At 42.1% G+C, this 14,980-nt stretch overlaps 2 protein-coding genes across 2 annotated transcripts; both read right to left on the reverse strand.

The window, feature by feature from the left end:
* Positions 1 to 951: 951 nt before the first annotated feature.
* On the reverse strand, positions 952 to 1,878 carry LOC115764331. Its single transcript, XM_030707281.1, has 2 exons — positions 1,144 to 1,878; positions 952 to 1,087 (listed from the first exon to the last, which is right to left on the reverse strand). Exon 1 carries the CDS (start codon positions 1,644 to 1,646, stop codon positions 1,167 to 1,169), a length of 480 nt encoding a protein of 159 aa, XP_030563141.1. The 5' UTR covers positions 1,647 to 1,878; the 3' UTR covers positions 952 to 1,087; positions 1,144 to 1,166.
* Positions 1,879 to 10,210: 8,332 nt separating this feature from the next.
* On the reverse strand, positions 10,211 to 13,662 carry LOC115764342 (probable cytochrome P450 6v1). The gene is made up of 3 exons (XM_030707297.1): positions 12,407 to 13,662; positions 10,643 to 11,482; positions 10,211 to 10,568 (listed from the first exon to the last, which is right to left on the reverse strand). Exons 1-3 carry the CDS (start codon positions 12,872 to 12,874, stop codon positions 10,290 to 10,292), a joined length of 1,587 nt encoding a protein of 528 aa, XP_030563157.1. The 5' UTR covers positions 12,875 to 13,662; the 3' UTR covers positions 10,211 to 10,289.
* Positions 13,663 to 14,980: the final 1,318 nt, after the last annotated feature.

Raw genomic sequence — 14,980 nt, forward strand, 5'->3', positions numbered from 1 at the left:
ACGATTTCCAATAACCATTGACACGAATTAGTTTTGCACTTGCAAAAAGGTATCATTAAATATCTAGTTATAGATTTGAATTGTGCAAATGTGAGTCACAACTAGAGGGGCGCATGGATAATCCTTTAAGGCATATACTAGGCCATTCTTTATTAACATATATACATATTTAACATGATGAGCATCGGCTAGAAATATCAGATTCGGCCAAGTAAATACATATGTATATACCACACTCAGGCTTCAGTCAATTGAAATGCATTTATTATTTCTCGGAAAAGTGGTTGGGTCAGTGTTGCAAAACGATTGACAGCCCAGTCAAGCATTTGGATAAGCGATTAGAAAATTTTTTATTTAAAATTCGATTAAAATAAAATAGTAATCGCAAACGTAGTGTTGCAAAACGTTGAACAGATGTCCCTTTTGGATATCTCTATATATAAAACTGACTGACTGATTGGTGATCAACGCACAGCCCATACCGTAAAGGCTAGGGAGCTGTATTTTTCAATGTAGTTAGCTTTTGTTATGAAGGTGCACGTTAAAACGGGGTTTCGAGAAATTCCACCCGCAAGCAAAAAAGGTGGAAAAATCGCGAGAAACGTTTGCATGAAACTTTTTTGTTAACCGTCCGATCGGCCTCAAACTCATTTTCAAAGAAAATTTTTTCAAATTTATTTGAGAGAGTTGTTTCGCAGCTTTTGTAATATCCATTCCTCAGGATAAATGGGTGTCAAGATCTATATGCAAAATCATTTGAGACGTGCGAATTTTAGGTTGTATCCGATTTGCTTCACTTATTTTCAAAGCTCTACATAAACTCTACATAAAAACTTAATGAAATGTCTCAAAAACATTATATATATATATATATATATATAATTAAATACTTATGCATATATATATTTAGATACACCTATTGAAAGAGACTGAAAATTTCGCGCGATCTTAGGAGCTGTTAGCCACTTTATTAGTTTGGAATTACACGAGTGTTCTCTTGCAATGTAGTTTGTGTGTTTGCGAGGTGTCTTACAATATAAAAGCGTGCTAACAACAGAGTGCTTCACATAGACGAGACATATAAAATCTGAGGGACTTTTGATTACCTTTACGCCAAATATTTCCAAGTTAAGTGCAGCTTACCGCTAGTCGAGGGTAGAGTGCCATTAATACTTGGTACTCTTATTTCTGACTTCCAAGAGTCCTTTACACAATTTATACATGGCAGACTCCCTGTTCGTTTCTCTAACAGCCGGGTTTAGCTCTTGATGGACAGCTCTATTCCGATGTATGTTGTCCACAGATTTGCTGTAATTTTTGGCAATTATATCCCCATTGTCAGAGTCCGCGTGCGCTGGGGTATATGGCTCAAAATCGGATAGTGAATGCTTGAAGCGCGCACAATATATGGGATGCGTATAGCTGGCTGTACTCATCGGGCGCAGCTCTTCGATGTACTGCGAACCTATTCGATCATTCCTTGTATGAGCAAACTGATAGTTTCTAGGCTTGTGCGGTGTATAGGGGATGGGCTCCATTTCTTCGAGCTGCTGCTGTAGCTGCATTAGCTTGTGTATCCGCTTCTGTATTTTCACATTGTCCATATGCATCTTGATTCTTTTGTCGTTCTCCTGGATTCTCTGCATGTTTTCATGCTGAATTTTAAATACTCTCTCGAAATACGTTTCCTCTGGCCGTCGTTGACGTAGTTCTCCCTCTTCATAGTGTTGATGAGGCTCCTGCTCCTGCGCATACTGCTGCTGTTGCTGTTGCTGCCCGTGGTCGCGCTGCTGCTCATCCTCATCCTCTTCATCCTGCTGCTGCTGCTGCTGTTTGTGTTGTTGCTGCAGCTGCCTCGGTTGATGTTGCTGCTGCTGCAATTCATATTGTTGCTGCTGCTGCTGCTGCAGGTGATACTGCTGCCGCAGCAGATGATCCTGCTGCTGCTGCTGCAATTGATGCAATTGCTGTTGCTGCTGCTGATCCCACCTAGCTGGATTCTTGGTTGAGCTGTTGCTGTTGCTGCTGCTACTGCTACCGCTGCTACTGCTGCTACTGCTGCTGCTCTTGCTGCTATTGCTGCTGCTGTTGCCTTTGCTGCTGCTCTTGCTGCTATTGCTGCTGCTGTTGCCTTTACTGCTGCTATTGCTGCTGCTCTTGCTGCTATTGCTGCTGCTGCTGATATTGCTGTTGTTGCTGCTGTTGTTGTTGCTGCTGCTGTTGGGTCTGCTGCTGCTGCTGCTGCTGCTACTGCTGCTGTTGTTGTTGTTGTTGTTGTTGCTGCTGATCTTGCTGCCACTGCTGCTGCTGTTGTTACTGTTGGGTTTGCTGCTGCTGCTGCTGCTGTTGTTGCTGCTGCTGCTCTTGCTACTATTGCTGCTGTCGTTGCTGACGCTCTTGCTGCTACTGCTGCTGTTGTTGCTGCTACTACTCTTGCTGCTGTTGTTGCTGCTACTGCTGCTGCCTCCGAGGCATATTGTGCTGCTAGCTGCTTTAATTTCTGGCATGCACTTGGCGCAGGAGCCTTGTGAGGGAATCTCTGATATCATTATCGAGGGCTTGGCTGCTTCTTGAAGTTCCGGGATCATCTTCGACATCTGTTTCAATACTACTGGATCCTTTGTCCTGATCCACTTTATGATTGCCTCGTCCTCGTCATCCATATCGTCATCACGTAAAAAGTCAACATACTTTTTGGGCGGTGGCAACGACTTTGTCGTTGGGGTCTTTAAAATTTTACTGGTCACAATTTCCGCCAGGGTATCCGTATAAATTGGCGGAGATCGAGGCTTCACTAACTGATGCCGTGTCAATGTTTCAGCATTTGGATATGGAAATTTTGGTAATATTTGGCGGAATGATTTATTACGATACCAAAGTATGTTAAAAGTGCCTAAACGGAGAATAACATATTACGGCATCAGGCCCTGGAGTATAACATATATATACTCACATGTCCTCATCGAAATAAATTGGCTTATCAAAGAAGGCTTATTTCTTAAAAAAGCCATTTTCTCAAATTTGTCGTTAATAATATTTAGAAGAACTTATTAATTTGGTTTTATAAAATTGATATAGATTAATATTCAGCCGAAAGAAAGAAAGAAAACTAAAGTATGCTGTTAATATTAAAACTACGTGTGTCCGAACACCTGAAAGTTTAGAAATGAACTGAATTTCTGCTGCTTTAACACAGCTCAAGTCACCAAATCGAACGACTAAGTTTTCAAGGCCTACTTTCAATCGAAAATATAACCCAAGCTATTTGCTTAACTAGTGTCTTACCCGGCTTTGCACGGTCCAAGTTTTCCCTTTTCTACATCGAACTCCATGTTTCACTGAATGGAGCCGTTTTTGTGCAATGGATGATGCCACGCCTTAATTGCCTCTACATAGATATTTGTATAAAAGTTTTAAATCTATGGGAATTTGGAGAAAAGTATGAAAGCAACAGTTTGATTGATTGATTGATTGATTCTATTACAATGTCAAGCCTTGCAAATTACATACACATGCACTTTCTTTGCAAATATATTAAAAGCTAATCAGATGGTCACCTTTTTCGCGCATTTTCCGAACATGAAGGTGGATTTGCATAATTGCAGATGCTTTTAAAGAAGCTTTCGCAAATTTGTTCACACAAAGTACTTTAAAATACAAAAATACGCTTAAAATAAAAAAAAAAAACGGAGAAAGCTTAAAATAAAAATAAATAAATATATAAATTGTTAAAAAGAAAGGAACTTCTTGACAGCAATATTGAATAATTTATGAATAAAGTCCTTCAAGAAAATGCTGAACATAAAAATGTTATCCCTCAATGCTGGCGTCACAAAATTATTTGTGTTAGCAGAAGCTCGGGACACATTACATAACTAAGATGCTTTGGGCAACAACACGGATCACAACTGATAATTATATCACATACTCAACCATGCTCTGATCCGAATGGAAACTTCTGAAACTAGCATTACATTTTATATACGTATATAGACACGGGGTGGGTTTTCCATGTAGTTGCTGTTCGGGGCAGACGAAGAGGCATGCAGCTCGACTGTGCGTCAGGGGGTTGCAAGTCAACGTAAATGACCCAAAACAGACATTATCATTATGGGATAAATGGGCAACCATGAAAATTGTGGAAAATCGGCGCACGAAACAGTAAAAATGAAATGCATACAAAGCGAAATTGAAAAGCTGCTCGCTACCTTTCACATCTCCTGTCTCCCTCACCGACCTTTTCTCCCTCTGGCTTCTGGCTGCAAGTGTGAGCCTTGTCAAAACAAATATGTATATATTCGGTTGGACATATTTTATGCATTTGACAATTGCCACTTCAGAATCCGAGAGCGAAATCAAAGCGAATTTATGACTACAAGAAAAAATAAAAATCAACTTTTGCATAATTTATGCATTTAATGTGAACAGACAATTTAAAGCCCCCCTCTGACTGTTAGAGTGGGCTGAATTGGGGGGAAGGTTGCGATACAATGAGTCAAGCCAACAATCATGCGAGGTTAACTCGACCCGTTTCAACATTTGTTAGTATTACAATAACTACAACAACTATATAGATCTTAATATTTAAAAACATACTACCTAGAAAACGCCTATGGCAAAAATATTAAAATAATGGATTAGCTGCAGGAAATAAAATATGGAATTGTCAAAGAAAAGAAACTCAGATATTGGTAAATGGTTCTTTGTTTGCTTTAGTTTGATTTCGCACAGCTTTGGTTCAGAGAAGAAACGTTATGTTTTAAAGTATCCGACAAATACCTCTAGTATAAATGGCTCCACTTGGTTAAAGCCGAAAGATCGTCTGAAATACAATGTATAATATAATGGTCCGTCTTCTACGTATCTTAGTCTCTAAAGTACCCACCGAACGTCCTTTTGGTTTTTGCCAATTCTTACTGAGCTCCAGGTCTGCGTTTTCTGGCAGAGTCCATGTAAGATCCTATGTCTTGTTCATGAAACAAGTAATGATAGACAATGGCGGACTTCTCATCAATGAGTCCTCTCAGAAACTCGGGCATGACCAGCATCACATCGGGCACATTGCCATCATCAAACGGTTCGGGCACATATAGAACTGGCGGCGGATAAGTACCATCAATATGCTCAAACACATATTCATCCTGGTCGCCACTCATTTTGCAATTTGAAAATTTCAAGAGAGCTCTCAAAAAAAAAAATGCCTCGCCTCTACCGCAGCTGTCTGGCTAATAAAAAGCTGGCACGTGTTCAAATCGCATGACCTAACAGACAAGTGTTGTAAAGCGCAAGAAAAAACGACAAAAGCTGCGTACTTGGCGCAAACTAAACGCCAAGACCTTTAACTTAACGATAAATAGAAAGCTAAGATGATATATTTAATGAACTAACGAGACTGAAAATTGGAGAGGTCCGAGTGCGGAGGAGATTGCGAAGGTCTCATCCAATCCATCTCTCAGATCGGTTTATGTAATAAGCTTCCTTTCAAACAAAAACAAAATCCTCTCCTGGTAGACTTATCTTCAGAAATAGTTGTATTAATATTTATTTTATGTAAGTTTCACTTAAACTGTGTAATTAATAAGAATAAAATAAAATAGAATATAATATTTAGATATATTTTATTAAAGATATATCTATGTGGTCCTTTGTTAACATTTGACACAAATCGGGTTTTGTTTTAAAAAATACATATATATATAAAGGTGTTTGAAGAAGAATTTAACTTTTTGTTCACTTGTCAGCATTTCTATAACGAAGAATAAAGTAACTGGTCAAACAAAAGCCATTAAAAAGGAAAATTTTACTAAAGGCTTTTCTTTGCTGATATACTACGAAAAGACGTTACTTCGGGAGCAACCCTCGCAACAGTGGCTATCAAAAAATAATTTCAGTTGACAGGCAGCAGTCAGCGCCACGTCACAAATCACAACAACAACAACAACAACAACAGCAACGAAAACAACAAAAAATTGAAGTGACAAGAAGCAGATCAGCAGCAACCTAGGGTGGACCAAATGCAAAGTAGCATTGCACGCAGCAACAACAACAACAACAACAACAATAAGAATAAGAATAAGAACAGCAACCGGCATGAGAAACTACTTGAAACGGTGCCAAGGGGGAGGCAGAGGCCACAGCAGGACACTTCACGGACGAATCAGGGCCACGGTTCATTTACGTATCAAATTGGAACTTCCTTTGGGAGCAACTTCGTCTCAGCCTGCGCTGATGAAGATGCCGTGGATGATGCTGATGCTGATGCTGATGATGATGATGTAACTCCCAAAACGCAGCTAATACGTTTTTTGTGTCACAACGAGGCAGGTAGGCAGCGGGGCCAGGCAATTGGGAACTGGCACTGTGGAAGCGGAAGTGCAGCGAGAGTATCTCACAGATACGCATATTAATGGCACTGATTGTGCCGCACTGATAGCTGGCGACCGGCTACTTGAATTACATTTACATGGCACTCGTCCCGTCTTTGACCCCGCCACCGTCACCGTCACCGTCTCCGGCCCAGTCTCAATTTTATATCTAGATAGATATATCTGTATCCGTCACAATTGCGCCGCCCGCACCCAAGCCGGCAAGAATCCGTCAACCCGTCCTAAGCGCATTACGACAATGAATGCGAATGCGAATGCGACTGAGAAAGAGAATGGAACGATTTAGTATTCGGCATTCAGTTTTTAGATTCATTCATGAAAATCTGAGGAGATCTTTGTGCAGTTTTTATTATGTCAGACGGATGAGTTTGTTTACCTCGCCGATATACGAGGCGAGCTGCTAACACAGATGCAGATAAGATACAGATACAAGACTCGAGATACAAATACCGATACATATAATGTGTGAATCGCAGCAAGAAATGGCAGCGCCTTCGTCTCTCATCCCCAGCTCCGATGCGGATGAGGCAATCCAGCGGCTCGTAAAACTCATCTGGCCACTTTTCCATCGCCGTAAATCTTTGACGGCATCGCGTAGTCAGAGCCACTGGCTGCACATCAAAGTGGCGCCCTCAGTGCGACCACATGAATCGCAACAGGCGAACATTGTTGCCACAGTCTGCACAGAGCTGCCAATTGAGGAACAAATAAGACAGAACAAAAAATATATATACTCATTAATTTCTAATTAAATAATAGTATATGCAAGTTTTTTAGTTTTGCAGATTTACTTGGATTAAAATGGTATCATTTGGAGAATATATCATATAATGATAATATAACATAATTATATGCACGAAGATTATATATAGAAGGAATATAGGAGAAAATTTTTCATAATTTTTCTAAGCACATATTATTGATTTTCATTCCACACGCAGCTTTGGAAAATTGATGGGGAAAACTATTGTATTAAATTATTTTGTTTTTCATAAGATCAGGTTGAAACTGATTTTCACAAGTATATCTGAATATATTTGTTAGATATGTTAGGTTACAGATGTAACCTTGGGCTGACCTTGCAATTATATACGATGTGAATTTATAATGTAGTTATATTTAAATTAGCATTGACTAGGACAAAGTTTTTAGTTGATATTTTCAAACAATTACCGAACATAACCTAACAAATTGTGCAGCTATAATCAAAGCAACGCAGGGTTGCATGTGGCATGTGGTAAAACTACCTGCTGCCAAGTATTGAATGCACATCTGCTACTATCATTATTGAGTGGAATGGCCCATTAATAACTATATGTAGTTGAGAAATGTATAATTTAATTGAGTCGTTTACTAAAATTTGACAACCTTCATTAGTTTGTTACGGCTTATGGATGGCAGCCAGATAACATGAAGAGAGCCAACTGCTAAACTAGCTGGTAACTGGTAAATGTTTACTGGTAACTGGTGAGAGGGATAAGGGGCAACATCCGCTTACCCATTCCACTTTGCATGTGCATGTGCATGTGGTGACCATTGACGATTGGGCGATTGAACTTGTGCTGAGCTGCTCAACTGCAATTTGGTGATCATTAAAATGGTTCCGCTGCGGAGGAGTCAAAACGTTTACACGGTCTCAGACACTAACCGAAAGTGTCATTGGGCCCGGGGTCGGGCCCGAGGCGAGGGCCCAGGGGAGCAATTCGCGGAGCTCGAGTCCGAAAACGAAACCATGTGGGAAATGAGCAATAAAAACGCAGCCAGGAAATCGAAAGACAATAGAATTGCGGCAACCCGGCATCGTAATTGTTGGCGTTGGTCATGGTGAACCGTAACAACAGCAACTGTCAGGCTTCAGTGTGATGCCCCTCTCTGGCGGCGGGGTTGCAGGGCATTCACACTGCACAGAGACAGACGACCCCTGGCACAACAAGTGTAGCTAACACGTGCGTGGGAGCTGTGAGCCCGGCCAGGGGTCTAATTAAGGCTTAATACACACACACACACATGAAAACGACCTGGCAGCAACCTGCAACATGCAAGCGGTAACAGCTGTTGCTGACAGGAGCACTGGCCACCTCGCTGTATGCTGCACGCTGCACGCTGCCCGCCAGCCCTCGTTCTAACTAGCTGCTCAGATGTTGGCATCTAAGTGTGTTTACGTAGATTTATGTAAATTAGCTGGCCAACAGCGTCCTTTTCAAAGGCGCAAATGATTCCCAGAAGGCAGCCAACGGCTTGGCCCTGCTGCAGCAGCAGCAGCAACTCTTTCGCTTTCGCCTTTGGGCCGTGTTTCATTCACGTGAAAAGTGAATTTTATTTAATTTACATAGGCACACAATAAACTGAACAGCAACAACAAGAAAGAAAATGTAGCAGGAATGTGCATTGCTTTATGACATTGTTGTAAACCCTTTTAGCACACACACACACACACACACACATGCACATGCACACGCACACGCACACGCACGCACACACACGGCATGCGCAGTTCCTTTCCCTGCACCAGGACAGACAGCCTGACCACCCTGGCCACTGTTGATTTTTCGCGGTCTAATAAAACAGACCGTTGGAAAAAAAGGTTTGGGCAGCCAAAGAGTTGAGGCTTGGACCCGTTAACCGAACCGCCGACCGCCGCCGCCGCCTTTGCCGCATCGTGCTAAATGCTAAGAAAAATCAGTGCATTTTTCCACGGAAATCACAAAAACCTTTTGGTTTTTCACCGACATCCCGCTAAACGGCGGCCGCGGCCCTTTTATGCCCGGGGTGTGAGTATTTGCATAACTAACTGTAACTGGCCCACGGTTTACCATAAATCCGCTTCGTCCGAGTCCCTCACATAGCCTCAAACGAGGCTGATTTAGCCAGGCTTAAGTCTCGTATATAACAAATATTTATAGTTATTTTTTATTTTATTTTTTCTTTACTTGGAAAAACTTTGAATTTATAGTTAATAAATGATATGATATATTATTATTAACAAATTGATTACACAAATATTTTTTTAGATATACATTTTATTGAAAACAATTCATTTAATAAAGTTTCGCTTGCATTTCTAAAAACTAATTGAACTAGTTTCGAGCTGATCTGCTTGAGTCCCAAATGCCAAGTTTTTTAAATATGATCCTCAATATTTAAGTGTGCAACAGCCTTAAGATCATCTATTTATTAAATAATACTTTAAGTAAAACTCTATTAAGAAAAAAAAATTCAATAAATTGAAATTTATTTGTAACATAAATTGTAAAAAGTATTTCAAGTAAAAAAAAAACATTCGAAATATATACATTTTCTATACTGTATATATTAATGTATTTAGATTGATTGAAATTTCAGTGTAAACATGAGGCACTTTCGAGTTCGTATATTTCCCTAGATACGCAGCAAGCAACCCACGCACTGCGAGAATTTAAGTTTGCGAATGGGTGGGGGGCCTGCCCAAGGCCAGTACGGATGACACACGGAGAGACGGCCAGTCGATCAGGCCACCTGGCTAGAGCCAAAGTGCAGGCTGGAAGCTGATAAGCTATCAATGGGCCAATGACTGGGCGAAACTGGGACGCATGAATGTTTGCGTGCGTGTGTAAGTGTGTGTGTGTGTGTCGAAACACGATAAAATCAACAGCGCGACTCAATATTAAGTAACAAAAAAAAAAAAAAAAAAAAAAAATGTTGAGCGTAGCAAAGTTTATTTGAGGCATACCAAATATATATGTATTTGCAATGCGGCCCAAATGGGGGGCAACTGGCGATTAGCTAAACTGTGGCAGCTGCGGCCAATGCTGTGATGTTGATGGACTTGGAACTGGTGATGGAGATGGTCATGGTGACGGTGATGACGATGGCTATGGACACGATATGGTATTGGTGATGCGCTCTAGTCATGAGGTGCTTGTGCTATAAACAGTCAACAACTTTGAGGTAAATGCTATGCTCGCTGGCGAGTAGAGCAAATTTGGCATCGAACGTGATGCGTTCCACGGTCTTGTCGCAGAACTCGACGCGATGCTGGCGAAGAAAGTAGATGAGTCCCAGTTTTATCTGTAGCTGGCAAATTGGCAGTCCAATGCAATTACGCGGCCCGGCGCCAAACGGCAGATACGACATGGGAGTCTGCTTTGATTTGTTCTCGGCGTTAAAGCGTTCCGGATCGAAGCGTTCTGGTTCTGGCCAGTACTGCACGGGGGAATAGCAGGCAATATTTGAATATATATGGCAGAACGGTTGAGGTATAATATGTTTGGCGTTACCTGGGGATCATGGTGTATTGCCAGATTGGATATGAAGACGGGCATGCCGCGCCGGGCGTAACACTCGGCGTGTGGGCGCAGCGAGTAGAAGCGCTTCTTGTTGACGGGCGAGCACTCGCGTTCCAGCAGCGGCACAATTGGATACTTGCGCAGCGTCTCCTCGACAACCATTTCCAGATACTGCATGCTCCCGATGAGCTCATAACTCAGACCCGGGCCCGCGCCATGGGAACCGTGAGCAGCTGCCAGAGCGAAGGCATGACGTATCTCACGGCGCAATCGCTCCTGCATCAGCGGCTGCTTGGCCAGCTCGTACAGGGCGAAGGACATGGTCGACGAGCATGTCTCAATGCCCGCCACTTCGAAGCTGGCCGCTTGGGCGGCCAGAAAGTCTTGATGGTGCGTAAAGTGTGTCTTGTCCTGCTGAAGATCGGCCTCCTTCTTGAGCGTGAGCAGCATTTCAATGAGATCATTGCGCAGATCGCCGCCCCGTTCACGCTCGTCGATCACCAGTTGGATGACACGGCGCAGGAATTCGGAGTGCGGCTCCGTAAACAGCTTGCACCGCAACAACGGTACCAGCTTGGGCAGAAAGAATATCACAAAGAAGTCTATTATACGGCGCACATTCGGCCTAAATATGTCCTGACAATGTGAACCGATCTCAGACTGCGTGTTCCGCAGACTGTATGAACGGAGTCCAAATGCGATGCTCGCAATCATGTCTGTGTTGTACAGGTCGCACACATCCTTGATGCTCACTACGACGCCCCTGGCGGCATCCCCACGTCGCAGATCGCGGGTCAAGCGCTTCAGATACCACTCCAGATCGCAGCCAATCTAGGGTCGTTCAATGATAATTATACATTAAAAAGCACAACGAATGCTTATATTGAATATATTTGTTTGGCTACACTGTGCAACAAAATCTTCAAGACGTACAGTGCATGCAGAAGGGGCAGTGTGTATAGACTTCACCAAGTCTATCAATAAATAAAATTTCCTAAATAATTTACCAAATACAAATATATAACTAAATTTGTACCATACACAAACATATATATATATATATATACATATCTATCATTTGGTAAATTACAGGAATTTCCCAAAATGTCGTATCGTGTAATTTACCGAATGAGCGTAGACTAACTGTATATTATTGGCACGCAATTATACTGTATAGCATATAAACATATATTCTCCTATTTAATTGTTCACTATATATCGAAAGTTTCGTTAGAAATAAGCGGCTAAACATAATGAAGAAAAAAACAAGTTATTCTATTGGATCATCAAGACAATAATATTTACACTATCTAAGCAATATATTTGTTGACATTTGAATGTATAAGCATGTTTAGCTTATGGAAAAATAAAAAAAAAATCCTAACGTTTTATTATTGAAAGTGTAAAGTCTATAATATGAATATGAAACCGACTGCTCGTTCCTCTGGTGTCTCAATTTTCTTGAAAATCGTGTTGAACTTTGCTACAGAGGCTTCAATGACAGGTTTCTAATACATATGATATATGATTGTTTATAGTTTGCATTGGCCAGCCTATTAGAAATGAATTGATACTTCACAGATTAAACTTATAATTGGCTGTTTTGCTGAGAAACGATTTGATCGATATTCGCATATTAGAAATTCATTTCCTTTCATATTCGATTGCCTGTCCTATTAAAGTGACAAAACAAAGCTTGATTTTGTTGCACAGTGTATGTGTGTTGCTTGCTTGGCTAACTAGGCAGACACTAACCTCCTCCATGAGTGAGAACATTTGCTTGATCTTGGCGCCGGTGAAGACCGGCGAGAGTCGCGTGCGTATTTCGCGCCACTCGGGCTGCCTGGCGAAGAACAGATTCAGGGAGCCCATCTTGTCGTGGCGCACATCACATTTGGCAAACCGATTGGAGAAGCTGACAAAGTCTTCGACTAGAACGGTGCGCACCAGCTGGAGGTCGCGTATGAGCAGCGCCGGCTGATGGAACAGGTAGATGCCCACGACGGGCTCGTTGCGGAAGCGCTCGTCAAAGTAGAAGCGGCGCAGCTGCAGGGCGAACGACTCCTCCAGCTTGAGCACCTTCTTCAGATTGCCCAGCAGATGCGTTGGCTGCACGAACTTGACGCGGCGTCGCTGCCAATAGACGTAGGTGCGGCGCGACCAGATGAACACAGCGGTCAGTATGGTCACAATGCCTAGCAGTATGTTCGTGGAGTAGACCATCGCGAGTGAGCGAGACAGTGTGACCGGCGAGAGCGAGTAAGAGAGAGCGCGGGTGCGTAAGTTTGCGAGTTCGTAAGTGTTTTGTGTTTTGTTAGCTGCTGCGGGCTGAGACTGCGTCTCTGACTGCGGCGCGGTTGCGGCTACTGCTGCGCTTTAATGCGGTTGCACTGGGGCACAATCGGGTCCGTCGTGGCACGCTTGTGCCAAATACAAATAAATAAATACTTAACAAATTATATCACAATCAAGTTTTGGTCTGCGCGGCGGCCACGACGGCAACGACAGCAACGGCAATAAAAACAATGCGGCGACGTCAACAACAAAAACTGGCAAGAAGAAGAAGAAGAGGCAGAAGAAGACGAGCAGAGCAGTAACAGAAGAGTATCACATATACACATGCACGCCAGCACGACACACACGCACACACACAGGCACACACATGGAACTGAGAATAGCGAGAACACAAAAAAACGCGCTAGCAAGCTCTACAAGCCGACGCAATAAACTGACGTGACGTCGACAACACTGCTGGCCCAACGGGCCCCAAAAACTTAAATTGCGAACACTACGCGGCGACGTCGGCGTCGCCGCTCCCGATTATCAACAAAAGCAGAATACAAAGCAAAGTCAGCGATTGACAGGCCACAACAACCGCAACTGGCGTCGCAAACGCCCCCGTCATCGTGATTAACCGCAAACAGTTCACGCTTGGCAAGGGGCAGCTAGATGAGACGGCAGCAAACAACGACGCCGCTGAGATCTACTTACGCTCTTAAAGCGCAGTCCCATCGAAATAACAACGACACAACGAAATAACAACGACACAGCACCGGGAGAGTAAAGAAAACGCTCTCCTGAAATCGGCACATGTGCACCTGCACACTGTCCCTAGCACTTGACAATTAAAAGCATTTATTATTTCTAGATAATAGTGTACATTGGCATATTATTCTCCATAATCCTGCAGACAAAAACTTTTTATTGGTATTAAAAACGTTTTTTTCTTGGCAGATCGCATAAACATTACTTTATACGAGAATGTGTATCGCAAAGCTTGAAACTAAACGTTAACATATAGTTATACATATGTATATGTAACAATTATTGTCCGCTAATACATTGAAAAAAAGCCCAAGTTAGCGCATTCGTACCACTGTGCGCAAGAGTCTCAACACAAATGCCGACCAAAAATAAAAGTGAATATTAAAAGCTAAACAACGATAGCCACAACAGCGGCAAAGCCGATAGCAACTACTCCACGTGACAAAGCTGTTCACGAAAACAAACTGCGCTCGCAAGAACCAAGCACGAACAAAGCGAGCAGCAGTGAGAGTGAGAGAGGCGCCGCAATATCAAAGCTTCCACGGGGCACAGCGAGAAAGAGCGAGGGTGAGAGCGCCGTTGCTGTTTTAAAAATAAACGCATGTTCACGTTAGCTCGCCTGATGTTCTTATTGCTATTTGCGTTTTGTTTTCGTTTCTACTTCATCATACTCATATGTACATACATATGTGTGTTTGTGTGTCTTGAACAATCAACCAGGGCGCACACAACAACGAAGCAAGCACAATATTTGCGGCCAGGGCTACGTAACGCTATGACAATGCCAAGCAACGTTGAAAGTGCGCGTAAATTGAATCTTGGTATTGGCAAGCTGCAAACTAAATTCAACAAATCGCTTACCGTTCTACCAATTGTTAAGCAAATTGTTGTAGACAGACAATGTTTTGTCGAGAGCAGGAAAACGGAAACTCCATTTACAACAATTGACAAAAATTTGCACTTGTGTGTAAAACTTTGACGTACATACATACACAAGTTGGCCCCATTGTCTATACACTAACAAGTCATGCGGCATTACAGCTATGCCAATAAGATTGCTATGCTTACTTATTTCTGCATTTATATATGCACATAAATGTATATACATATGTGTTATAAATAAAAATTCGATTTTACAGTTATATTTGCAAGTATATCAAATTGATGTGTGATAATAAATGCCCTTAGCTAATAAAAATCATGAAAGGGTGTGCCAAATTCGTTACACGATTTCCAAAAAAAAACGTTTTCTTTCTCTCCTTTTATCGTGTTGCCCATTTTGTG

Source organism: Drosophila novamexicana, unplaced genomic scaffold (assembly GCF_003285875.2).
Source record: "Drosophila novamexicana strain 15010-1031.04,08,12 unplaced genomic scaffold, DnovRS2.1 tig00000820-arrow-pilon, whole genome shotgun sequence".
In the NCBI taxonomy this organism is placed as follows: Eukaryota; Metazoa; Arthropoda; class Insecta; order Diptera; family Drosophilidae; genus Drosophila; species Drosophila novamexicana.

What these genes read in the sequence shown, in the direction of transcription:
- LOC115764331 (XM_030707281.1), bottom strand. Translation starts at nt 1,646, where the DNA reads ATGCAGAGAATCCAGGAGAACGACAAAAGAATCAAGATGCATATGGAC.
- LOC115764342 (XM_030707297.1), bottom strand. Translation starts at nt 12,874, where the DNA reads ATGGTCTACTCCACGAACATACTGCTAGGCATTGTGACCATACTGACC. An exon ending in TGTTCTCACTCATGGAGGAG is followed by an intron (nt 11,483 to 12,406) that starts GTTAGTGTCTGC and finishes GAACGACCCTAG; the next exon opens with ATTGGCTGCGATCTGGAGTG. An exon ending in CAATACACCATGATCCCCAG is followed by an intron (nt 10,569 to 10,642) that starts GTAACGCCAAAC and finishes TCCCCCGTGCAG; the next exon opens with TACTGGCCAGAACCAGAACG.